The sequence below is a fragment of the Camellia sinensis genome, chromosome 1 (assembly GCF_055761805.1).
Source record: "Camellia sinensis isolate YWXY chromosome 1, ASM5576180v1, whole genome shotgun sequence".
Taxonomy (NCBI): Eukaryota; Viridiplantae; Streptophyta; class Magnoliopsida; order Ericales; family Theaceae; genus Camellia; species Camellia sinensis.
Genome location: NC_138961.1, coordinates 140,957,234 through 140,985,088, shown reverse-complemented (window position 1 = coordinate 140,985,088; position 27,855 = coordinate 140,957,234). Strand labels below are relative to the sequence as shown.

The following is a 27,855-nucleotide window of genomic DNA, read 5'->3' as shown; positions in this document are numbered from 1 at the left end:
ATTTGGACTATTTGGTTCAGATTAAGAACCGTGACAAAAATCGCGAGTCCGAACTGTAGCACGAGGCCCACGCGGGCGCCTCTACAGTTACATTTTAGTGTTATGTTGAAGTGATATAAAACGTGATCCAAAAATTGGATCTAACTTCCCTAGGATGGTGTTGCTCAGTGAGGAAGGGTACAAACGTCTATCAAATCATATCAAAATTTAAAATAGGATCTAACAGTAATGTTGTCAAAACAAACAAGACCTATTAGTGTGTTGCAAAATTCATGGGATTGATTGGAGTAACTGATTCCAATATGAGACTTTTTGATAATTTTCCCTTAGGCTATATATTTTTTTGAAAACAAACATGATAAAATAAAAATACTACAATTATCAAATCGTACTATTTTTTCATAGATGATATATATAATGGGTCTTACAAAATTAACGATTTAAATTGTTGAAAAGGAACCTATGATGAGTTTCGTGTGTCCGTCAAGTTTAGATTTAAATTAAGAGAAATCCAACCCATAAAGAAAATATATAAAATTTGTGTTTATGAATGATATGACTGCATTTGAACTCATTGTTTTAAATGTGAGTATTTACTAAAATGACATTAATTACATAAATGTCACCAACATCATTTTAATACTAAGATAAATTACACTTTGTACTCCCGAACTTTGTACTAAATCTTACTTTGGTCTCTACATATGAAATTGTGACAATCAGCCCCATGCGCTTCTCATTAGTGTCAATGTCTCCTTTTTGTTTCTTCGCCATATAATTGTTTAACAAAAGTCAATAATGTGACAACATATGACTATAAATGAGGTCAAATGATGAAAATCACTCCCATTTCCCACCTATACATATTTCACCCCAAAATTTACCTCAAATTATAACTATATTCAGTTAAAACAAAAAGTAGATTGTGAAAGATTAACGAGGTGAATTAGGATTTTGCAAAAATTGGAATCGCGGATTTCTATTTTGTGTAGTATAGTCTTTCGTTTATTCCTCTTCCTTTTTCAACACTTTCTGTACTACTTGTTTTTATTATTTTATTTTAAAAGTTTTGTTTTCTTACCTCTTCGTTCATATTTGCAACATATAAACATATATATATATATATATATTGTATTATATAACTCTCACATGTGTATTACATGGGATAAAGTTTGTATTCATGAAAAAATGGGATGATTTTCCTCTTTTGCCCTCATTTCATAGTCACATGCTTGTCACATGATTGGATTCTATTAAAGACTTAAACAATAGAGTAACAGAAGAGGAACATTGGCACTTGACTAGAAGTACAAGAGATTGATTGCCACAATTTCATGTATGGGAAACAATATGAAATTTAGTGCAAAGTGTAAGAGTGCAAAGTATAATTTACCCTAAATTCTATACACGATGTGCTTGTAACCATAGTCAATATTTTGCTAACCAACTTCGTTTTGCTAATTCAACTATTTATCGTACTAGGGAAAGTCTACTAAATCAAATTTACTCAAAAAATTTTGGATGGGTAGTTGTGTGGTGGAGATTAATTTATATAGTGTGGGGTCTGTGTGAGGTGTGGTGGAGATTAATTTTTGGAATAATTTCTGAGTTGATAAGGGTGAGTTCGTATATTACTCTAACAATTAATAGGACTAGTTGGATTGGTCAAAACTCTTGCACCTCATTAGGAGATCAATGGTTCATATCGTCTTATCTACGTGTCGGTTTTATTTTGGAGTTTTCTCTCCCACTCTAAGAATTTCTTTGTATTGATTATATGTTGTTGTGTGTACCGAATCCCGTACTAGATGAAAGTGGATCAGAGTTCCACAGCTGAATAGACTATCCAAGAACTGAGGACCTATAACACAGAACATCGTCAGAGCTACTCGGCTGAGGTTGGCTAGAAAACACCTCCGGCATGGGAATTAGTGGTCGGAGATGAAGGGCTCTCTTTAGGTGTAGAGAGAGAAAAAGAAATAATGTATTCAGTTACATTTAAGTGAGTTAAGTTATCATGAGATACCTTCAATGTGAAGAGACTGAGGCTTATATAAAAGACTTTGCTCGTTGCCCAAGATGGTTTCATGGAGGTTTGGTGCTTCATGGCTTCTCTTAACATTGCTCATGGTAGGGGACCTCAAGGTAATTGACAATGGATACTTGTGCTCATTGTAACCATGCATATAATAGATCACATTCCCTTTGCTAACCATTTCTATGATTCTAGGGGGAGGGGACCAGCTGAGGTGGCAACCTGCACATGCATGCGTTCATAACTTCTATATTTCTCTAAGAGGTTCTCTCAGCTTGGTACCATTGTGCCTCGACTCAGCCTTTTGTAAGATTGCTTGTAGAGATAGGTTAGCCCATTTGGATATCTTTGTGTGGGCTCAGCCCACTTTGGTTTTGAAGATGGGTTTGGCCCATCAATTCAGTCTATGGATTAAGTCTAGCAGCTCGGCCCAGTCTAACATTACGATTGTTTTGGCCTTTCCACTGCGAGTTGGGCCCAAGTGCTTGAGGACTTGGGAAGACCGTTCTTCATGGAGATGGGCTTAATTAGCTTGGCGACACAATTATCTGACCCACTTTGGTTTGGGTTTAGTGGATTGGACTGGCCAAGGCTTAGATCCGACCCGTTTTATATTCTACTTCTTCATTTTCCTCTAGCTCATGCCAAGGTTCCCCTTGGAGGGAGCTACGGTTTAACATCCCAACCGTTGTGTCGTTTCAGTTCTGCTTCAACTCGGCCTTGATGGTGGTTCGATCCTAACACATGCGCTCCGCATACATTCTTTCATAATGACACGTGACAGCGTGGTATTGGTGTGCAAAGATAATGCACCAACTTTGTACAGAGGGACGTCATTCGTACCATCACGCTGGTCAAGGGTCATAAATACCCTAGGGCTGTCTCTTCACCCTCTTTGCCTGCTCCAAAGTTTTGAAATCCTCAAAACCCTTTCATTCTCTTCTCTTGGTTCTGAAGGTGCCCCATTCCGACGCTCTTCACTGTTACCATTGGTTCCAGACGCTACTATCCTCTTTCAATTCGAGTCTCCAGTACCTTCGTTCTTCGTCATTCTTTCGTCTAATCGCTGTAAGTCCTTCTGAATCCCTTTTTTTCTCTTTATTTTCTATCTCTGTGGCCATTGTTGGCCCTTGTACCACTATTTCTGGCGACTAGTGTTACTTGCATGTCTTTCTCTTTAGTTCGGTTCTATCTTTGCCCTTCTAGGTCTAGATTATGGGCAAGTTTCGTGCATTGGTTAATAGCCCTAAAGCGATGGCCATGTTCTGTAGAGACTACAGCATTCCAGATGACATTACCCTAAGGTTGATGCCAAGGGCATAGGTATAAGAAATACTGTTGTGTTCCCTATTTCTGCCATTGTTAAAAGGGGGCTCGGTTTCCTTTGGACCCACTGGTCCGTCGTTTTTTGCACCAAGTTCAGCTTATCCCAATACAAGTTTTTATGAATCTGTTTCGTGTTGTTTGTGGCATTTCTGCTCTAAATAAGCAATTAGGCCTAAACTCGGATGTCTGGGATATCCTAGATTGTTATACCCTTTCTCATAACAAAGACCATAATGCCTATTACCTTCGTGTTCGTTCTGTTGACTCTCACATTTTCACTGGTTTACCCAATTCTGATAAGCATAATGACAGTGGGAACTAGGAGTTCCTTGCCGGGATAGAGATCCAGTCCGAAAAGATGCCCCAAAAAGATAGCTATCCAGGTTTGAATCCTCTGTCTTTGTATTTTTTTACTTTTTCTTTTGATTTATGTTCTATTTGAATATCGTGCTAATTTTGTTCTCTGTTTCTGCAGAATCTTTCCATTATCAGACGAGGTCGACTCACGAAAATATTGAAGCAATCAAGGTCATACTGAGGTACAAAAAGAGATCTGCCCCTGAGCTGTTAGACTACCAAGCTACCTACCGAACCACCATTCCCAAGAAAGCGAGACTTACTGCATCTTTAAGTGATTCTAATATTGAAATAGACACACCCCCTGCCTTTTTGATTACCAACCGTTGTCGCAGCCATAGTTTATCTGTTGAAAGGACCCCTTCTCCTGTCCCTAGTTTCACAAGAGGTGGATCAATGTCGAAGACAAGGGTACTTGTATATTTGGAGGTTGAGGCCTTTGGCTCCTCTTCGGTTCTAAAAACTCCCATAATAAAATCCGAACCAAAGAGTCTGATGGATGTGAAATTGAAAATGAGAGCTGTCAGATCTTCTGTTGCTATTTCTGAACCTAACACCCTAACTGCTGAAAGGGCAAAGAAGAGAATGAGAGAGACTAGTAAGGGTAAGGTTGGTGAGGCTTTTGAGGAGCCCATTGTATATGAATCCTGTGAACGTTGGGAACCGCCCATGCTACATCAGGGCAAGCCTATTTCTATTTCTAATTCTATTGTTGCATCCGGAGAACTTGCTTTTGACTTAACCAAGACTCTGCTATTGCCAGTGGACATGGTAGGCCATAATGGACCTCATGATATTTCTATTTTGAAAGGAACTCTACAAATGATGCCTGCTGTAAGTACCTCTTTATTTCCTTTTCTGTTCTTTCTTGTATGTACCATTTCTTTTTTTTAATACCTTTTATTGCTGCAGTGCATTCAGAGGATGCACCGATCAATTACCCATATTGAGTCATTGGAGAAGGCCATGTTGGAGTCTGCGTTGAGCTCTAAAAGGATGACTGTAAGTTTTGAGGCTGAGAAAGAGGGCCGCAGGGTTGCGTAGAGAGAGGTCTTTCGTTTGAACAAGGTTTTTGCCTCTGCTAAAAAATCCAAAGAGGTCGTTGTTGATTCCCAGGCCAAGCTTGAGGGAAATGTTGTCGAATTTGAGGTAGTTCACGCTATAATGGCTGTCGAGCGCTCAACTTTGGAGGCCAAGTACTGGCAACAAGGCTAGGACGAGACTGGAGCTGCTTACACGGAAGAGGTGTTGGTCCTGCACGACAAGCTTTTTCTTAAAGACTGGACAAGTGCCCTAACTACTGCCCAAGTTCTTGAGAGGTCTCCTCTATTCCAGGACATCCATGTTCCTTCCAAATCCTTGAGCATGAAAACTGCTACCACATCTGCTATTCCTCCATCAAAGATCTCTCCAGGTATTGGTTTTGCGAACAAGACTCCAAAGAGTAATGTTGCAAATAGGATAGTGCATGTTGAAGAAGGTGGGAACCCAAAGATTGAAGTTGCAGAGGAGGTGGTCAAGGAGGTTCATGTTTCCCAAGATGTTGGAGCTGCCTCTGCCTTTCCTCCCAAAAATGATTTGGACAAGACTATGAACCCTACTTCTGAGATTCCCCCTTATGATGAAAGTTAAAGTGATCTTTGAAACAATTTGAAGTTTTTTTATTTTTTTGTTTTTTCTTCTTTTTGCTTTCTGTTGTACTGGAGCTCGATCTTCTTGACGAGTTGCCCCCTTATGATTGTCAAGAAAATTTTTTCTTTTTTGTTACTATTTGTGAGGCCAGCTGTGCCTTTGTTGGATGACAATATTTTTCCTTTGATTTTGTAATCCGATGCTTTTTGCTTCTATGTTTGAGTGTTATCTGTACCACTTGCCCTCAATCGAGCACTGTTAGGACCTCTAGGTTGAATAGTTGCTCGGTCTGGTTATTCAATATGTTGCATGGCTGTTCTTGTATTGTAATCAAAGAAGAATATCTTACTTAGGTCTAGGTTGGTTCCAAAAAACAATTGTTTGCCCCTACCTGGAGCTAAGTAAGATTGGTACTAAAGATCCTGCTTTCTGGTAAAACTGCTTAAATCTATTCAAACTTTGATAGCATAAGTGTATTTGAATGGGACAAAAGTATAAAGAAGTGTCTTACTCAAGTCTGGGTTTTGAAAAAGCAATTGTTCCCACCTAGAGCTAAGTAAGACTAGTGCTGGAAGTTTGCTCCTGAAAGAATTTAGCCCAGTCTGTTCTAACTCTGTTAGTATGTAGTAGTGCTGAAGTGTTGATGTACTTATACTTAAGAAAGAGTCATTTGTGACTTTGAAAATTCTGTGATTTCAAGAAAAGAAATGATCATTTGAAAAATTCATTAATGTGGTTTGCACCAAGCAATTTCACTTGGCTAAGTTTCATTTTGGTTGCCAAACATAATTCCACCAAGCAATTCCACTTAACATGCTTGAGTGCAAACCAAACCCAAATTCCATTTAGTCGTTCCAAAGCTAATTTTGTTTGGTAAAAACCGAAGTTAGTTCCGTTCGGTCGTTCTGAAGCTAGTTTTGTTTAGTTGAAACAAAAGCTAAGTCCGAAAATCACACCCTGACTTTGCTAAAATCCGTTCATTCCCAATGAAGCTTTTTCCGAGAGTTTATTGCTAACTCTGCCCTAGTCCAAACCATCTTTAATTTGAACTATGCCCCCAGAACTACGATCTTAAGGGCTATGTTAATTATTAATATGTTCTGGCCTTAAGGCTGTACAGATGTTGGAAACAAAAGTTCAAAAAAGTGGGGAAACTTTTTCCATTAATCAAAAAATAAATGTCATTACACTTGATAGATATTTTAGGGGGATAGTCTACGGATAGTACTTTTTGAGGTTTGCTACATTCCAGGACTGAGATATGGCTTTGCCCTTGAGATCCTCCAAGTAGTATGTTCTATTTCCAACAACTACTGTAACCTTGTAAGGCTCCTCCCAGTTAGGACCTAACTTTCCTTCACCAGGTGCCCTTTTGTGATCTATAACTTTCCTCAAAACCAATTCACCAGGTGTTAATTGTCTTAGGAAAACCTTCTTGTTGAAACTTTTGATAAGCTGCTGCTGATAGGCTGCAAGTCTAATTATTGTTGCTTCTCTTCGGCCTTCTGCTATGTCCAATGCTTAAGCAATGGCTTCTTCGTTACTTACATCTTTGAACAGTTTTGACTGAAGGGTTGGGAGACCGACTTCCAACGGAATAACAGCCTCCATTCCATAGGTCAAGGAATAGGGAGTTTTCCCAGTTGAGCACCGCACCGTTGTTTGGTTAGCCCATAACACGTGGAGTAATTCTTCAACCCATTTCCCTTTTACACTTTCAAGCAGCTTCTTTATGCCATTAATGATGGGTTTTTTTTTTTGACGATTCTGCTTCCCCATTGCTCTATGGGTAGCCCAAAGAGGAGTTCCGATATTCAATCCTGAGATCAGCACAAAATTTCTTGAAAATTTTCTCATCAAACTGCATTCCATTGTTTGCAATTAATACCCTTGGGATGCCAAAATGGACCACAACATTTCACATGACGAACCGCTTCGTGTCTGTTTCCTTGATGCTTGCTAGTGCTTCTACTTTCACCCATTTGGTGAAATAGTCGGTTACAGCGACGGAGAATCTTCTGTTTCCAGTCCCCCATGCCAGAGGTCTGACGATGTCTAAGCCCCATTGAGCAAAGGGCCATACACTAATGAGCGGAGTGAGAGTTTTGGCTAGCTGATGAATTAGAGGAGCAAACCTCTAGCATTTATCACACTTTTAAACATATTATTGAGTGTCTCTTTACATTTATGGCCACTAATACCCATGAATTAGAGCACGGTGCGCCAATGACCTTCTACCAACATGGCTTCCACAAATCCCATTGTAAATTTCGTAAAGAACATTCTCGACTAGATTTGGATGCACACATAGTAGATAGGGGCCAAGGTAGCAACGTCGATATAGTTTCCCAGATAGTGAGATCCAAAATCAAGTAGATTGATCCCAAACTTTGTTTGCCTCTTTCTTGTCTTCGGGGAGAGTGCAAGATCTCAGAAAAACAAGTAGTGGGTCCATCCAGCTCGGTCCTAAGTTCGTACAGAGGACCGAATCTGGGGATGCAATACTTGGTTCCAGCACAAACTCAACTCAAATCTTTTTAGCATCTTTGGTATCCACTGATAAGCCAAGGCAAACTAGAGCATCAGCATGGCTGTTTCTGTCTCGATTGATCTGTTCCACTTGTATGGATTAAAATTTCTTGATTAGATCTTTGGCCTTGTCTGCATACATGGCCATTCTTTCATCTCTCACTTCATAGATCCCAGTGAGTTGGTTGACAACTAACTGAGAATCCCTGAAAACCAGGAGTTTGTCTGCGCTGAAGTGCTCGACACAGTGCAAGCCAGCCAGTAGTGCTTCATATTCTGTCTCGTTGTTACAGGCTATCCATCCAAGCTTCAGGGCTTGTTCCCAAATGAATCCTTCTGGAGATATAAGTACTATCCCTGCCTCCGAGCCTCAGTTATTGGATGATCCATCAATGTAGAGTTGCTGGATATCTTCAATGAAGAGTTTTCATGCTTCTGAAGCATATTATTTTCCTAATTCGATGGTGCATGGCACCAGTATTGAGCTGGTGTTTAGGGGTTTAATGCTCAAGACGGGAGCGAATTCGGCGACAAAATTTGCCAAGACTTGGGCCTTGATTGCTATTCTGGGTTGATACAGAATGTTAAACTCACCAAGCTCGATTGTCCATTTTGTCGTTCGGCTAGAGAAATCGGCTCGGCCGAAGACAGATCTGAAGGAGAACTCAATGAGAACATTGATGGTGTGACCCTGGAAGTAGTGTTACAGCTTTTTCAAGGCAATGGGTAGGGCGTAAGCTAGTTTTTTCAATGGTAGATACCGTGTCTCAACATCCAGGAGAGTCTTGTTGACGTAGTACACTAGCCTCTATTCCTTTTCCACTTCACGAATCAGTACCGCACTTATTGCATGGTCTAAAATTGCCAAATATAGATATAGTTCTTTCCCTGGTTCTAGAGTGGAAAGGAAAGTTGGTGTACTAAGATACTTCTTGAGGTCCTGCAGTGCCTCAGTGCACTCGGGTCCTCATTCGAACGTAACCTTTTTCCTCAGAAGTTGGAAGAAAGGTTTTATTCGGTCTGAGGACCTACTAATGAACCAGTTTAGTGTTGTCGCCATTCCAGCCAATTTTTGAAGTTCCTTGGCCTTCTTTGGTATCTAATCCAGGTTTGCTTCAATTCCTTTGTGAGTGACGATGTAACTCAAGAACTTCTTTGTTCCTACCTCGAAAACGCATTTTGAGGTGGTTTTGTTGCAAGCCTGCTTTTGACCACCATGTCATCTATATATGTTTCCATTGTTCGTCTGAGCCGATCTCTGAATATCCGAGTCACTATCCGTTGGTAACTCGCTCCAGCGTTTTTAAGGTCGAATGACATTACCTTATAACAGTAGGTGCCTTTAGGAGTAATAAATGTTGTTTTCTTTTGGTCTGGACCGAACAAAGGTGTTTGATGATAGTCGCTGTAGGGATCCAAGAAACCCATCCGTTCCTGCGTGGCCGTTGAATCGACGAGTTGATCTATGCATGGTAAGGGAAAGCTATCTTTCGGACAAGCTTTGTTCATGTAAGTGAAATCGACACAAACTCTCCATTTGTCATTCTTTTCTTCACTACGACTGTATTAAACAACCACTGCGGCTACTGGATCTCCCAAATTGTCCTCGCTGCTAGGAGCTTATCCACTTCTGTAATCATTGCTTCAGTATGCTCAACTGAGGATCTTCCGCTCTTCTGTACAACGGGCCAAGCTGAAGAATTGACATTGAGTTTATGGTAGGCAAACTCAGGATCTAGGCCAAGAGTGTCGTAGGCCGACCATACGAATACTCTTGTATTTTTCCTCAGCAGATCCAACAACTAAAGTTTCTCATTAGCACTAAGTGAGGTATTGATAAGGAAGTATTTCTCAGGGTCACCTTCTTCCACAAAAACTTTCTCCAAATCCTCCACTATATTTTTGGATGGGATTCCTCAAATATCGTCTAAGACAGGTTGATCTGTTACCTCAACCGTCTGAACCCAATTACAGATCTGTTTGGTCTTCATGGCAGCCATGAAGTAATGCTTTACTGCAACTTGGTCCCCCAAGATTTGCTTTACTCCGTGCTCTGTCGAGAAATGGATGAGCTGATGATAGGTTGAGGGGATTGCTTTCATCTGGTGAATCCATGGTCGGCCAAGGATGGCATTATAAGGGAATTGAGTGTTTACAACCAAAAATTCTATCTGAAAAGTCCTTGTCCCAATTACTACAGGTAATACTATCCTACAAAGCAGCCATTCGGGTTGGGAATTGAAGCCGACCAGTGGTGCCATTGCTGGGGTGAGATTCTGCTCAATAAGACCGAGCTTCTAGAACAAATCATAATACAGGATATCTGCAGCACTACCCTGATCCACTAGGACTCGTTTCACATCAAATCATTTTCCAATCCCAACAGTAATAATTAATGCATCAATATGTGGATATTGGATTCCTTTTAAGTCTTTCTTAGTGAATGAAACAGTACATGAGGGAATTTCAGGTACCATTCTAACCTTTTTTGGTGTGGGACCGACTGACATTACTCGCTGAAACTGTGCAGTTTTTGCAATTTCTTCTCAAAGTACTTCCTCCTGCTCAAGACTAGTTATGTCGTGAATCACGTTGATGACCAGTGGAGTGGGGTGCTCGGCATCCCATTGTGGTGTTGGGTTCTCTTATTCAATCACGATCTTGTTTGGATCAACGTATTCTTGGATGTGCCCAACAGCTACCAAATCCTCCAAATACTCTTTCAATACTCTACAGTTCTGAGTCATACGCCCTCTATCCTGGTGATAGGTACACCTTAGCTTTTGGTTGCGCCGAACTGGGTCTCCTAACATCTTCGGTGGCCAAACAAAGTATGGTTCTCTCTTGATTTTGTCCATGATACGATAAATGGGTTCTTTGAACACTGTGATAATTGCTTCGTGAGACGTAGATATGTTTATCTCATTTACTGTAACTTATCGGGGTTCTCTTCGATCTACTCCATGTCGGTCTCCCCAATTCGGCTATTCGGCTGATGCCACTTCGATGGGAATCTGATCATCTTCAAGATGAGCGTACTGCTCAATTCTAGCCCATAAATCCTTCAGGATAGTGGTTGGCCACTTAGTAAGCGGTTGTCTCAACTTGCTTTCTGGATGCAAACCATGCTTGAAAGATATTACTACCATCTGTTCACTACAGACATTCTCCTCCAATTCGTTGTATTCTTCCCAATACCTTATTGCGTACTTACGCAGTGTTTCTTTCTTTTCCTTCTAGAGGCTGAACAAGGTGTCTGGTTCTTTTGGGATTTTGGTGTTGGAAACAAATCTGGCCAAGAATTCTTCAGAGAGCTATTTCCAGTCATAGATTGATCTAGAAAGGAGTCAATCGAACCATCAGAGTCCAGACTCTCCTAAGCTGGATGGAAAGACCCTGCACATCAGTGCCTTATTTCACTTTCATAGAGACATCATCTGCAAGTTGTGGCTGATGTGTGTAAATGGATCTGACTTCCCATCATATGGTGTGAACCTCGGTGGGGTGAACTTCTTGGGGGGTTTTCATAGCTTCATTGTCTAGAGAGAAAGGAGAGGAGACGAGCCGATCCAGTGCTCGGTGCTCCCTCTAATGAATAGTGAGATCAAGATGCCGAGCTTCTCATTCCTGTCGTTGCTCATTTCCTCTATTCCCGATCAACCAACGAAGAGGATATTCTATCCGCTAGCTGATCATTTTTTGCCTTTTAGCCCTCTCCCAGCGTGAACCACGGGTATGGCTGCTTATTGCTTCACTTTACACCAAAATTGGCTGACTTTGCTTCCTAAAACCATCTCTAGGAACTCTTTTCGTTGGTGGTTCCAGAGATGGACTTCTCCAGCGTAGGCAAGAAGATTTTGCATCGGTCCTCTTCTCCATCGAGTCGTTCATCATCTTCTTAAGCTGTGTTTTCGATTCTTGAATCTTTATCCCCATGGAATTGATGATACAATCTCTATAATCATTCTCCAACAAGAAAATGTGAGAAGAGCCACCAGCAAAGGGCTGGTGGTGCTCAATAGAGTCTGAAGTCGGGTTATTGTTTCCGATTTGCTCCACTAGAATCGTTGGCAGTGCCAGACCCTTATCCTTCGTCTTCTTCGTCAGTGAAATTGATGTAGATGGTGGAATATCCTCAATTCCCTTTGTCAGAATCAGATGTAGAACTCAGAGATGAAGAATCCATGTTCACCGCACCAATTGTGAGTACCGAATCCTGCACTAGATAAAAGTGGATTGGAGCTCCGCAGCTGAATAGACTATCAGGAACTGAGGACCTGTAACACAGAACACCGTTAGAGCTGCCTGGCCGGGATTGGCCGAAAAACCCCTCTGGTGTGGGAATGAGTGGTCGGAGATGAGGGGTTCTCTCTAGGTGTAGAGAATGAAAAAGAAAGAATGTATTCAGTTACGTTTAAGTGACTTGAGTTGTCATGAGATACCTTCAATGTGAAGAGAGTAGGGCTTATATAGAAGACTTTGCTTGTTGTCCAAGATGGTTTCATGGAGCTTTGGTGCTTCATACATTCCCTTAATATTGCTCACGGTAGGGGACCTCAAGGTAGTTGACAATGGATGCTTGTGCTCATTGTAACTATGTGTATAACAGATCATATTCTCTTTGCTAATCATTTCCATGATTCTAGGGGGAGGGAACCAGTTGAGGTGGCAATCTGCACACATTCATAACTTCCATATTTCTTTGAGAGATTCCCTTAGCTTAATATCATTGTGCCTCGACTCAGCCTTTTGTAAGGCTGCTTGTAGAGATGGGCTGGCCCATTTGGATATCTTTGTGTGGGCTTGGCCGACTTTGGTTTTGGAGATGGGTTCGGCCCATCAGTTCAGTCTATGGATTAAGTCCAGCAGCTCGGCCCAGCCTAGCATTGCGGTTGGGCTGGCCTTTTCACTGCAAGTTGGGCCCAAGTGGTTGAGGACTTATGAAGACCATTCTTCATGGAGATAAGCTTGATTAGCTTGTCTACACAATTATCTGACCCACTTTGGTTTGGGTTTAGTGAATTGGACCTGCTCAAGGCTTGGAACTGAACCGTTTCATATTCTGCTCCTTTAGTTGTAAATTTCATTTTCATCGTTATCATATAATAGGTTGGATTTTTATAAAATCAAAAACTAACTCAGGTGAACAAGTCATGGGGTGAGCATGGCTATTTTGATTTTGCTCATAGCTCAAGTCTGTGTTAACCAAACAAAGTTTGCAAGCTATGTCATATCAATGGGTTATTTGCTAACATTTTTATTGTGTTTTTATTACAATTTAAGTTTTTTATAAATATTATTTATGAAAAAACAGTGTTTTCAAAGAAAAATTATTATTTGCAAAAACAAGTGTGTGAATGTACTTGCATGTACCTCATCGACCAGGTAGAATATGCCCTAATGGAACATACTTGCAAATGAAGGCATCTTAGGACTGCACAGTTTTTATTTGCGAGGGTACATGCCTCATTTACATTTCATTAATTTGTAACTATTTTTTTATATATATATTGTAATAACCTCGACCTCCGATTAATGCTAAACCATGATTAATTATGCCTAACAGTAATTTAGAAGGAATCCAGAATTAAATTGCATATGTATTGCGTTATCTTAGTGTTTTTATCTGTTTGCCATAAAATGATTTGTACCTGTTTTATATTTTAAACTGCAAATTGAAGGCCTTATCAGCGGCTGAATCCGAAACTGATTAGTGTTTTGTGTTAATTAGAATTAATGTGATTTTATGGTAAATTTAGTTGAAATTTGATTTGGTATGATTAAATTGGATTAAATAAGCTAAATTACATTAGTTGGACTTATCTACCATTATGCCACTTAGTGGCTTGATTTGAGACCAACCTTATTACACTTAGAAACATATCTCGTCAGCCATTTTCTTAGCTAGAGCCGACTAGAGAGAGAGGGAGAGGGAGAGGTAGGAGACTGATTTCATTTAGAGTTTTTGCTTGGAATTGGAAGAATTGAAGAGTAGTTGCATATTTGAGCTTCTAGGCTTGGAATTCAAGACTTAAGGTAGGAGTTTTCCCTTTCAATTGTGAATTTAAGATTCATTCTTGCATGGTTCATGGAAGATTAGAGTTTAAAGTCTAGAATTGGTTTAAAGAGTTGGATTTGAGAGTGAATTCATGCATGCATGCACATATTCTTGGATTTTGGAGTTGTTCTTCATGAATTTCCACATGCATGTCCACATTTTTGTTATAGTCCACGAATTCACCCTATTCTTGAGCTTAATCTTGTTTTGGATCATGTTTTGGAGCATTAGAAGTCATGAGGATTCATGCATGTTACATTTAAGTTATGTTCTTGAAGTTTTATTTGAAATTGTGTCTAATTGACTCACCTTTGGGCTTTGATTTTGCAAATTGATCTTTGAAACGTCTTATACTATGAGTTTACAAGTGTTTTCCAGAAAATGGGCCCAAGAGGTCGAGTTTGGAGGTGTTAAATGCTTGGTTTGAGCTTGGGAGACAAATCTGGAAATTCCAGAATTTGGCTTCCTCACTCGAGCGAAAGATTCCACGCTCGAGCGACCATCGTTTATTTAGAGCTCCGCTTGAGTGAAGGAATTGTGGCTCGAGCGTAAATTGCAAGCTCTCAGGTTTTTGGTACACGCAGACGCACGCTCAAGCGACGAGACCTACGTTCGAGCGAAGGGCTGTGTCTCACGTTCGAGCGAGCATTAAGCGGGTATCGAGCGTAAAATTTCAACAACTAGTACTTTTGCATTTTTACAGACCGCTTGAGCGAAGGAGTCTACGCTCGAGCAACCCCTCTGTTTTGACAAGTTCGCTCGAGCGAAGGAAGCTACACTCGAGTGAGACTCCTGTTTTCAGCAAGTTTTGAAAAATGTTTTCCAAGGCATCTTTGCATCCTCATTCCGTCCTAGGCATTCCTAGGCTATGTTTAAGACTCTATAGTGAGGATTTAAGGTTAGAAACACACTAAGAACCAACGACATAAGTTTTGTGCAATTAAAATGTATGTTTCAAGTGTGTGTCCGTTATGTGTTATGTAGGTCACGTGCCGCGTGTTGTGTGATCAATCTGCTCCGTCTGTCTGTTTCAAGGCCAACTGTGAGTAATAATTTAGTAAAGTTATGTTCAAACTGTACCTATTTTCTGTGTGATAAAACAAGATCTGTTTTCCAAAATGATATGTTCCGTACAATGAATGATTGTTCAATTTCTAATATGTATTCGTGACATCCTTAGCATCATGTGATATGTATTAGCTGTTACCCGATATCGGAGCTTCCTTTACGGAACTTATTTCTGTCTGCACTCTGTTACCCGTACCGGAGGCCCTGTCACGGGGGCTCAACTTCTGTTCTGTTCTGTTACCCGGATCCGGAGGTTCCTTTATGGAACTAGTTATTCGTAACCTCACGTGTATACGTTCTGTTCTGTTATGTTCTGTTTATGCTAATGGATGTATCACGTAAACTTAATCATGACTTATGATTTCTGTCTGTGTATGATCTGGACAAACTATGATTTTGATATGAACTAAATTATGATTTCTGAATCTGTACGAACTCATTCATTGAAACCCTTTTACTCTATTATTATTCACTGGGCTTTCGCTCACAGTTTATATTATGTATGTAGGTGAGCCGGCATGTGACCAGGGCCAGAGTTGACGGCCTTCTGTTTCATTTTTGTCAGCCAACCGTTGTGCCTCCCGAGGAGGTTCCGATTGAGTCCAATGCTATGGCTGTTTCTGTGATCATGCTAGTCTCTGTATGTGTTTTGTAAAGACAGGTCTTGGGATGTAATACTTTGTAAATATTGGTGTCCTCTGACTGGCATGCTTATGTTTATATATGAGTTTTGAAATGGTATGTCCCATGTACGTTATCATAGCTCATTGGGCCTTGTCTATTTGGTATTATTGCTTCCGCAGCCCCTTATTGTTTGCTAATCTGTTCAGAGGCCTTTGGTAATCCACGGATTGCTGGCCGGTTACGGTGCTAAACCCATAGGGACGGGTTTGGGTCGTGACATATATATTTCTCATTTATCTGATATTCTCTCATAAAGCGATTACTGCAAAATAAATTTTAGGCATATTGTTATGAGCAGTGATATATAAATAAAAACATGTACAAAATTTGTATATATGCATGATATTAGAACTTATCATTTTAAATGAGAGTATCCATTAAAATGACACTAATTACATAATTATCACCACTACATCATTTTTATAATAAATTCTATATAATATGTGCTTATAACTTCCCTTAACACTACTCTTCATTTTTCACTAGTTAAATTATAATTTAAAAAAAATGTTATTTTACTTAATCACTTTTTCAAAAATTGTTTAAAAAGTCTCCTGAGACTCTAACTTCTATTTATTTTATTTTATTTTATTTTATTTTATTTTATTCTGGTTAAAATAGTTGTTGTAATAGCTAATCCATTGAAAACAATAAAATAGGATAAGACTTACAATAACCAACTAGACTTTTTTTAAAAGTCCTGGAGATACTCTAAAATACCAGGGTTAATAATTTGCAATTTCAACTTTGTATCATAATAACTAATGGAGTTAATTTAATTGATCAGTACTCTTACACTTAGGCCCGATCCTGAGATTTCTGAAACCCAAAGCCGATAATCAACTAATAAATTTCTAGGGCCCTTCACATTTTTTTTTCATTGAATGAAATAAATCAATCATACTTGCATAATCTAGTTTTTTTGCAAAATCATTTTCAATGGATAACAATACTAATCCATTCAATCTTTCTTGTGACATGGTTGATCAAAGGTAATTTTTGATCATTTTCAACTTTGAAAAGCTTCTTTCCCTTGATGCAACTGTAACCGGAACAGTCAAAAGTATCTTATAAGCAACCCATGAATTTGGAAAACAATTTGCCATCAACTGCAGATGATTGAACACTTCAATTAGCTTATTGACTTCTTTTGGCAATCTCTCTTTCAAGACTTTTAGCTCCATCAATATCGGAAATCTCACCATGTTTTAAAAATTCTTCAAAGTTCACACACCCCGCTTTCAACGATTCATCGCTGTAATTTTTTAAGTCAAACAAAAAGCCAAAGTTTGTCTCATATACTTTGAATTGTTTGAACCTATTTTTGAGTGAACAAAGGGCTTGATCAACAAAATACAAGAAGTAACCAACTCTAAATGATTCTTTAGCCGACTGGGTCACCTCTTCGCTAACATTCTCATCAAATTGTTTCTTTCTAAAAATGATGCGTTTTTCAACAAATGTAGGTAATTCACTTGCCATTTCTTTAGCTTCAACCACAGCCTCCATGAAATCAACTTCTCTATATATTGTAACATACTTAACAAGCCCATGTAGCTGCTTTACAGCAAATGCTATAACCATATCTTTACTTTGAAGAAACTTGCTAACAGAGTTCACATAAAACAACAAATTGTACCAAATTACAATACTAAATAAGAACTCAAAAGTCTCAAGTTCATGAGTTACCAGGGATTTAGCTTCACTTTTTGCAGTCGAATTTGTGGTAGAATTGTTATACAACTCAACTAAAGCATCTCTTAATTTTGAAGCATGGTATCTTAGTGGTTTAACACTTTCAATGCAACTTTCCCAACGCGTTTGCGACAACAACTTAACCATGAGGCCTTCTTTTAGATTATCTTTTAAAACTGCCCAACGTTGAACGGAAGATGAAAATAATACATATATGCGTTGTACTACACCAAAAAAAGTTTTTTCTTTAGAGCAAGAGTTGGCCATATCACAAAGCACAAGGTCAAGACTATGACAACCACACGACGTATAGAATGCTCTAGGATTTACTTGAAGTACTCTTGTTTGACCACCTTTGTTTTTGCCTTTCATGTTAGAGCCATTATCATATCCTTGCCCTCTTAAGTCACCAATATCAAGTTGAAGATTAACTAATACTTCTTGAAGTTTGTCAAAAAGTCCCATCCCTGATGTATCATCCACATTCAAGAATTCCAAAAAAAAAAAAAAAAAACTCTTTCACCTTAATTGGACTTGTTGAAACATCCACGCATCATACAACAAGAGACATTTGTTCTTGATGGCTTATATCCGAAGTACAATCAAGTATGACCCAAAAATATTTTGCTATTTTGATTATCAACAAAATTGCACTTTTGACTTCTCCAGCCAACATTTGTATCACCTTGTTTTGAATTTTGTGACTCAAATAATGGTAATGAATCTCACCCTTTTCTATCCGATGCAAGTGATGTTCCATCGTTGGATCAAACTCGCCAATCATTTCAATTATGCTTAAAAAAAGTCCATTGCTCTCTTCATAAATCTTCTCATGGCTTCCACAAAAAGGCAAATTATTCTTGGCAAGTGTTTTCACAACTGCAATTATCATCAATAAAACATGCCTCAAGTGCTCTCTTTCTTTGTTAACTTGTTCTTGTATACTTTTATCTATAGTTTGATGCTTTTCCAATCTTTCCTCCTACTCAATCCATTTGCTCATGCAAGTAATGTGCTCGTTACCACTTTCATGGCCTTTAAGTCTCTCACCAATATTTCTTCAGTCTTTAAATCCTTCGGTAGCCAATTGAGTCTTATTTCCCTCTTGCTTAAACAACTTACAACAAAGCAAAATACTCTATCCAAAAGTTCCAAGTATATCAGCCATGTCCGATCAAATTTTTCTCCATTTGGGAAATAATGAACAGGTGAGAAATGCCTATGCCTCGAAGAATCATCCTTAGGAAAGGTGAGCTCACAATTTCTTCTCACGGGACCTCTTTTGACCAAAAAATCTCATAAATTCTGGTCAATTATTTTCCAACTCCCCGAATCATCTATATTTGAATGCTCACATTCCATATTCATCTCATTATCTTGATTGGTTTCTGCACTCCCAAATTCCCTATTTCCTGCTTCATCCACCAAATTTTCATTCTCATTATTCACCAAAGTTTCAAATTCTTCATTATTCAAGTCTTCAACTAATTGTTTTGCTTGTTTGTCACTCATAAAGAACTTGTCAATAGCTCCTCTTTAACATTTGACTAATTTTTAGACTCTTTGCTTCTTTTTCCTTTTTGCGAATCCAGATAGATAATTTCTTTTAAGAGTCATGATGAATTGAGATCAAAATACTTTTTTAGATCAAAATTTAAAACAAGAGCACCACCACCACTTAACAAAATAAAAAAACTTCTAAATTATGTGATGTTACAGAGCAGGCCCTATGAGTGACATGGAATAATTGCGAATCCAGATAGATAATTTCTTTTAAGAGTCATGATGAATTGAGATCAAAATACTTTTTTAGATCAAAATTTAAAACAAGAGCACCACCACCACTTAACAAAATAGAAAAACTTCTAAATTATGTGATGTTACAGAGAAGGCCCTATGAGTGACATGGAATAATTGTCTACAAGGAAAAAGAATAATACATTAAAATTTAAATATGTGATGTTACTAAATTAAACAAATAATTCCAGATATTGCAAACTGAAACACAAAGTATAGTCTCATCTAAACAACCTTAGCCTCATAATATGTAAGTCTCATCAAGCAATTACCAAGTCAAATAACAAATTTTACATAAATCGCCCAAACAATTAGCATAGCTTTAACACATAATTCACCAACTCTAGGGTTTCAATCTATCAGAAAAATAAATTTTCAAAATTTGTTCTGTATGTGCAAGTCAACAAAAGATATATATATATATATATATATATATATATTTGTATATAAATAAATAAATAAATCCACGGCTATGCTTGTTTGGAGGAAAAATATTCTCTAATTTTTTCCAAAAGAAATAATCATAAAATGGTGGAAAATTTCGAGGAAAATATTTCCGTCGAAACAAAGAGACCTTAAATTTCAAAAAAGAAAAAATGGACTTCAACTTTACAATGAAGAGTGATAAAAAATAAAAAAATAATAATAAAAAATAAAAAAGTGACAGAAACTTACTCAAAATTGGTAGTAATTTGGACGAGTGTGCTGCTACTAGGTTTGCTCTTTGTTGGGCTGCTGCTATCAAGTTGTTGGAAAAATTGGATTAAGAGTAGTTAGGATTAGGAATTATATAAGGAGAGAGAATGGGTCTTTTTAATTTTAAATGGGCTTTTCAATCTTTTAATGGGTCAATTTATTTTAAATTAGTTTGGACCTTGTTGAATTCACCTAAAACATACCTAATATATTACACTAAACTATAATAAGAGCAGGTCCCCTTTTTTAGGTCTATTTTGAGGGGTCTCAGGCCATGACGTGATGGGCATAGGCCCAGAGCCAGGCCTACTTACACTTCACTAAGAGATCTGTAATTCGAATTTTCTTATTTTTGCCTCAGCTTTTTTTTTTTCCCTTATACTTATTGGCACTTTCTCTCCCATTTGGAAATTTTTTTTTTTGATTAAATGTTGAGAAAAAAAATCATAATAAGTCTTTTAAGTAATAGGTTGGATTTTTGTATAAAAAAAAAAAAAAAAAAAAAAAAAAAACTAACTTGGATGAACAAGTCATGCGGTGTGGATGGCAATTTGGATTTTGCACATAACGCGCTTTGAAAACGCACTTAGCTTTGAGAATGTTTTTGTGCTTGCTCAATTTGTACATTCATCCCTTCAAACCTCCGAACAGTGTAGACAGACAGTTTCCACTTGTTAAAAAATAAATAAATAAATAAAAATGTAAACTGTTTCCATACCATTAAATTTTTAATTTGTTTTTTGGATTTTTTTAACAGAGTTTTATGTTTGGATTTTTTCAACAGAGTTTTATGTATGGATTTTATGTATGGACGGCTATACAAAAGACTAAAAAATTCAATTTTTAAATGTAGTGTTTAAATAAAAACGGAGATTTTATTTTAGAAGAAAATAACTTACCTAATTTGAATAAAAATCTATATTTTATGTGAAAATAATCATTTGAGCTCATGCTCTTTGCATATTATTATATGGGCCTAACTTCTCTTAGTCTAGATTTGTAAGGCTTATTATGGTCTATTTTCAATAATTTGAACCATCAATTTTGTAAATGAAAAAAATTAAATTAATTATAGCAAAATGTTAGCGGCTCTAATTTGGATCAAAAAATCAAAAATCATGTTTAATTTGCCAATTTTCAAAATTATTTTTCTCTCTTCTCTCTTCTTCTCTTTTTTTTATTAATAAATAAATCAATTAATCACGTTTTCTCTCTCCTCTCCCATTCTCTCACATTCTACACATTAATCAATAAAATTTTCTTACATTCATCCATTCAACTATAAAAAAAATAAAAATAAAAATAATTACAAATCATCTCAAAATTATTTTCAAAAATTATTTTCAAAACTCATAACCAAATAAATTTTTAATTTTCAAAACTATTTTCAACAACTTCTTTTTTTTTAAAATACAATTTAAATCTCAATTTTTTTCAAAAATTAAACCAAAGGGAGCGTAGGAGTTTTTTAATGGTATAGAAACAAAGTCCAAATTGTAAACAATTCTCACATAGTGTTATGAGCAAAATCCGAACACCAATCATCACCCATTGACTTGTTCATCCCAAAGTTTTTTTTTTTTTTTTTTTTCTTTTTTATAACAAAAATCCAACTTGTTATATGAAGGAGTTATTATGAGATGATGTTAAATTAGCACAATAGTATTTCACAAATGGGAGGCACAAGTGCATATAGGTTACAACTTACAGAATATTGCTTCAGAGAATGTTGGGTACCATTCTAAAAATGGGTCTACAAACGTGATGTTTAATGTCATAAAAGATATAATTGAAACCTTCCGTCACATAATTTATATATATAATTTGTCAACCAAATAATGTGAAAGTGACATTTATATAATTAAATTTCATTTTAATGGGTATTTTGTAGGGATGTAATAATGGCCCGGTCAGGCCCAAGCAGGTCTCGCGGGCTCCCTCTTTTTAGTGGGCCAAGCCGGGTCAACGCATGGGCCAAAAAGTGGGGCCTAGGCCCAAGCCCAAGTGTATTCATAATAGGGCCTGGGCCGCAGGCCGGGGGCCGGGCCTAGTCAGGCCTTTTTTTATATTTATTTATTAGGAATAAAAAATAAAAGAAAAATTATATTATAATATTTTAGTTAAGATTAATAAGATGTTTTATGTTTCATAATGATATTTAAATTTAATTATATATGACTTATATTTTTTTAATTATGAACTTATAACCAAAAAAGTATACAATTATGTAATTTTTTTCTTTCAAAATGAATAATTTTGTATATATGAAAATGAAACTTTTAATATTATAATATTAAATTATTTATATAAAATTTATTGAATAAATAATTTTTATTTCAAAATGAAATAAAATATTATAAAAATTGATATTATTAAATAAAATGCGTGTAAATTATTGATGATGATAGAGTAATTGCATCACTATAGGTCAAGTACATTTCAACTAGGCTAGCACCTAGTAGCCTACCAATCATTTCCATTATACTCTATCTCAATAATCTAATACAAAAATAAAATAAAATAAAATGAAATAGTAAAAAAATAAATTGTTGATCAATCATCGAAGGAGACAGACATTTCAGTCACGTTGTCCGAGGATATGTCATTCAAATTATTTTGAATTCGCTCATTTTCACTATAATTTTGTCTTCTTGTAAGCGCATGCATATGATCTCTAGATATCATTAGTGCCACAACCATTTCGGGTGAAAGTTTGCTCCGGTAATCGCTCAGCACTCGTCCACCTACACTAAAGGCTGTTTATAGCGACCCCGGTCTTTTCCCTTTGGATTATTGTATCCGGACTTAGGTTCCGTGGATCCTGTCATTATATATTGGTTGTTGTTGTCCTTTAATCTCTTTGTATATTGAGTCGTGGGTTGTGTTGGGAAGATTTGGAGCAGGTTGGTTGAGCTTAGGAACCAAGTCTAGTTGCCCAGATTTTGGCTTGTCCGCTCGAGCGGGAGTTTGGGCACTCGAGCGGAGAATACACCCATCCTGTATGTCCTGTGTAGTGTTGAAAGCTCGAGCGGGGGATTGGTCGCTCGAGCGGGAGGTTGTGAGTGACGCTCGAACGGGGAGTTTAGAGCTCGAGCGGGGACCTGACTGCAAAAACTTCTGGGAGTGTGCATCCGCAGCTCGAGCGGGTGTTTTGCCGCTCGAGCGGGAGTCTGTGAGTGGAGCTCGAGCGGGGGTTTCCACGCTCGAGCGGGGCGACTGTTATAAAAATCCGAGATCCGACTTTCTGGATCATTTTTCATCTCCCTTTTGATTCTAAAACCCTAGAACCGTCTTCTCTCTCTCCCTACACCCCTTCTCTCTTAGGTTTGATCTACTTAGAGTGTATTTCTACCCTAAGTCCTTTGTTAAAAAGATAGAGTGGGTCGAGAGCTTCCGTTTAATCTGAACAATCTTGGGTTTGGAGCACTTTGGTTTTTCGTCATCTTCTCCATTCGAGTTCTTCGCTTCGAGGTAGGGACTTCCTACTCCATATTATAAGTTTTGTTCTAAGTTTTGGTATTTTGATATGTTGGGGGTTGTTTGGTAATTTTGGGGAAAAACCCTAGCTGTTGTAATAAATTAATTTATATAATTAATTTAGGAAAAATTGGGGAATTTAGTTGAATTCATGGAATTAATGAATTTATTGATTAAGTGGTGTAGTTGGTAGTTTAATCACTCACCTATGAAAATGTTGGAATTATGTTAGTTGATACATTTATTTCCTGTTTAGAAATAACTGATTTGGGCTATCGGTGGAGGATAGTCGTGATTGTTGTAGACATTGCATGTGGATAAGGGAAAATTGAAACTAATCGCATTGGTTAAGTCATTGATTTAGACTGTTGAATTAATACAGAAAATACATGTATTGATTGTGTGTTGTATATGACAAGTGTTTAATACATTGTATATGTATTTTTGTTTGGGAGGAGATAGGGGATGTACTCCACGGTTTAGGGGAAGATAGGGGATGGACCTCTAAATCGGATTTTGTTTGGGAGGAGATAGGGGATGGACTCCATTAGCATCACTAATATGTGTGCTTATTGATATTGAAGTGTTTTTACATGTTATGGATACAGCACTAAAATGTGTATCAAACGAGAAGTATGAAGTGTTTTGATATGAGCCTGGGTCTCATTTATTTTGTTGATATTGAAAGTAATGTGAATATGATATATAGTTCACTGTTGTAAGTTTGGCCAGGTTCTGAGTCATGTTGATAATAATGGAAAGTGAAATGTGTCTTAGACATTAGTGTCATGAGACTGTATAATGATAAAATTGATTATCTTGGTTAACCATCTATTGAATGCTATTGCTTTATTCAATACTTATATTTGGTTTAGTATATTTCTACTGGGCTGTGGCTCACCCTATATGGGAACATCATTTTCAGGTTCAGGTGATAAGCTACCTCCAAGGACTTAGCTTGGAAGGATTTGACTTTTGGATTTTGAAGACTATCTTCAGTTAGTTGTTTTTATTTGATAGTACATGTAAACATTCAAGCCTAGGGCTTTACTTGTATTTGAGTTAGAACTCATATTTTTGTGTGGCTTGGAAAGATGTAAGCCCGTAGGGCATTTAATTTGATGTTACATGTAATGCTTTTATTTAGTAATACTCTGATGAATGAGATAATGAATTGTTTTCTTTAAATATTGCATGTCAATGATAAATATATAATGGGCTTATTTTGAGGACGTGACACTGTTTTTGAAGCAACTGTAGAAATAGGAACGGTTAGTATATCACGGGCCATCTATGAAACCATAACTCACATAGTTTTATTTTGTTTCCACCATTCCAAAATGTCAAAATCATCAAAATCATCAACTAACAGGCTTTCCAAATAATGTTGTAATTCAAAACTACTTACACTTGTATGTTGAGATATTCTTCTACTTTTTATTGCTAAAAAAACAGTTAATCTCCCGCATCGAGATGAGATTACTAGTGTAATGTGTGTATGTGTATTTACAGATGCAGCTGCCATATATTCTTCAAATAATCTGTTGCATGTTTGCATCATAGGGGCAAACTATGTTTGATCAACGAAAAGACGTTCTAAAAATTTTTGTAAGCCAATTTTTTTACACCTAGAATCAATTATTATGGCTAAACCTAATAAATGAGGCAAATGATCAAAATATTTATCAATTTTTTTTTCATTAAAGTAATAATGGTTATATAATATTCATTACTCATATATTTTACGAAAACTTTAATTATTTCTGCTAGCATATGTAAAACAAATGGTGAAATAAAAATATAAATATAAGAAAATAATTTTGTTGAAATATCAAAAACTTCTAAAAAAATCTTTATATAAGGTTACTTGGCGCCAATTAAATTCTGTTGGAGTTAGTATTCCTCGTATTGATATTGTAAAAAATAAATCTATTACTCTTATTTGTTTACAAGCTATTTTTAACATATTATATGTTAAATTCCATCTACTATCTACATCTAAAATTAATTTTTTAAATGGATATTTTCTCGTTGACAAATTTTTCTATATTCTAAAATTCGATTAGCAGAAGACATAATAATAACAACTGCATTTTTTATTATAAGTACAGAAGCCTCGTATACATGCATAACTTCTTTAACAATCAAATTTAAAATATGAGCACAACAGCGAATATGAAATAAATCACCATCAACAAGTAATTGTAAAGTTGATTTTAAATGGACTACAGTTTGATTATAATATGCTGCATTATCTAAACTAATCGTAAATATTTTATTTTGTAAAGCCCACTTATATAATACATTTCTATTTTACACTAAGAGAATGACTAATGTATGGAAGTTCAACTAATTTAAATGAAATAATTTTTTTTATTTAATTTCCAATCATTATCAATAAAATGTGCAGTGATACATTGATATTCAAAACCATTATTTGACCACAAATCAGATGTTAAACAAACTCTTCCATTCAAATTTTTAAAAATATCAAATAATTCACTTTTAGCATCCTCAAATTTCTTTAAAATCTTGTTTCTAATAGTATTTCTTGAAAAACTTTGATATTGGGGTGCAAAACTTTCATAAATCATTTCGGTAAAATTGGGATATTCACTAATAGTAAAATGTTATTCTTTTTTAATAATATAATCCATTACAGAATTTTGTGCACGTATACGATTATATGAAAATGTTCACAAATTACCAGTTGATAAAGCCCCTAATTGCATTTAATTTCGAATATGAGGTTGTTGACTTTGTATATTAGGAACATTAGAATCCATAGTAATGTAAGAAAAATAATATATATAAACTAATAATCAATTTAAATAATGTGTCAATACAATAAGTAAAAAATAATAATTAATATATATTCACAAATAATTAATGAAAAAAAATGAGTGACTAATAAATTTAATTAAACTAATTAATGTTACTGATTGACAATGCGATACAGAAATTAGTTTCTTCTGATAAACCTTTCTTGTTGCATAATTACAATTGCCACTTAGGGATGATACTTCAAAATTAATTGAGAGTTGAGAGAAATTGAGAGAGTTTAAGAGAGAATTATTTGTAAGATTTATTTTGAAAAATGGTGGATATTTATAGTAGTTTGAAAGGTTGAAGTAAATGTATAAATAAAAAATAAAAAAAAAATTACCGTTGTATGAAACGATAATATGATAGTTAAAAAAAAATTAAAATTTTTTCTTTTAAGTCTATAGAGGTGCGGACATTTTTTATTTTTTTTTAATTGCAATTTACAATTTAACTTTATGTGGCATACGGAGTAATGTGACACATGATGCAAAAGGAAGGGCATACGGAGTAATGTGACACATGATGCAAAAGGAAGGGCAGGCACTGGCAGGGGATAGGGCGGAGGTCACCTTTTGACAATTTGTTTATATATATATATATATATATTTTTTTTCATTGTAACTACTTGCAACTTGCAACTTTATTTTTTTTTCATTGTTTTGTTTTGGTTTTTTTTTTATTTTTTTTATTTTTTCAAGATCAAGTTTTTATTTTTTAATTATTTAACCGTTGTAAATTGCTGTTTATTTTTATTTTTATTTTTTTAAAATTTGACCTTTGGCAGAGAGAGGGCCTTGTGGGTTGGGCTACGCTGGGTCTAGTGGGTTGCCGTAGGGCCCAATTTTTTTTGGGCCGGGTCAACGGGTCAGGCTAATGGGCCAGGCAAGGCTTCAAATAGAAGGCCCAGGCCCAAGGTACTAAGTTGGGCTCGGGCTCGAGCCAAAATGGACCGAGTCCACCTCAGGCTTCGAGCGGGACCATTTTTACACTCCCAGTATTTTGATTTAAAATGATAAGTTCTAATGTAGCCATGTCATTCACATACAAATTTTGTATATTTTTTTAATTTGTATATCACTGCTCATGAAAATATGCCATATAATATCTCATGCCGAAAAAATTAATTTTTTTTTTTAAAATTTGTATATCAGATCACTATAAAAAATTAAGGTTTTAGAAACCAAAATTTAGGGATAAAATTATTTTTTAGGAACCAAATATTTTGGTTACGCAAAGTGTCATCATTATATTTTTAGCAGCGAAAATTGGACATTAGTGATGAATTATTATCATTTTGGGACCAATTTTTTGTCTCAAAAAATAAATCATTCTGAGACCAAATTATTTTGTCCTTAAAAATTTATTTATTAGTGACGTTTTAAAAAATTTATCGTTAAAAGTCTTATTTTTTACTTTTCAAGACGATCTTTTAACAACTATCCTCACGATGATAAAAATTAGACTCTAAATGTTTTTTGTAACAAAATTTTTATTTTTAAAAATTAAAAAATTTAATTTTTAAAACTCTTATATGTTGTAGTGGATAGATTAACGAGTGAAAATAATTGCAAATCATTGAAATGTGAGAGAGACATGTATCACGGTCGTCAGATGCCTACCTTTGCAAGTATGTCCTCCACGCACGTTTGCTTCTCGACAGACATGCTACGTTGGA

The 27,855-nt window shown here is 36.3% G+C and overlaps 1 protein-coding gene across 1 annotated transcript; it reads right to left on the bottom strand.

Annotated features, from left to right (window-relative positions):
• Nucleotides 1-6,565: 6,565 nt before the first annotated feature.
• On the bottom strand, nucleotides 6,566-7,222 carry LOC145820114 (uncharacterized). The gene is made up of 2 exons (XM_082914812.1): nucleotides 6,899-7,222; nucleotides 6,566-6,808 (listed from the first exon to the last, which is right to left on the bottom strand). The coding sequence occupies exons 1-2, from the start codon at nucleotides 7,220-7,222 to the stop codon at nucleotides 6,566-6,568; spliced, it is 567 nt and encodes a 188-aa protein (XP_082770938.1).
• Nucleotides 7,223-27,855: the final 20,633 nt, after the last annotated feature.

What these genes read in the sequence shown, in the direction of transcription:
- LOC145820114 (XM_082914812.1), bottom strand. Translation starts at nt 7,222, where the DNA reads ATGGAATGCAGTTTGATGAGAAAATTTTCAAGAAATTTTGTGCTGATC. An exon ending in AGTCAAAACTGTTCAAAGAT is followed by an intron (nt 6,809 to 6,898) that starts GTAAGTAACGAA and finishes GCCTATCAGCAG; the next exon opens with CAGCTTATCAAAAGTTTCAA.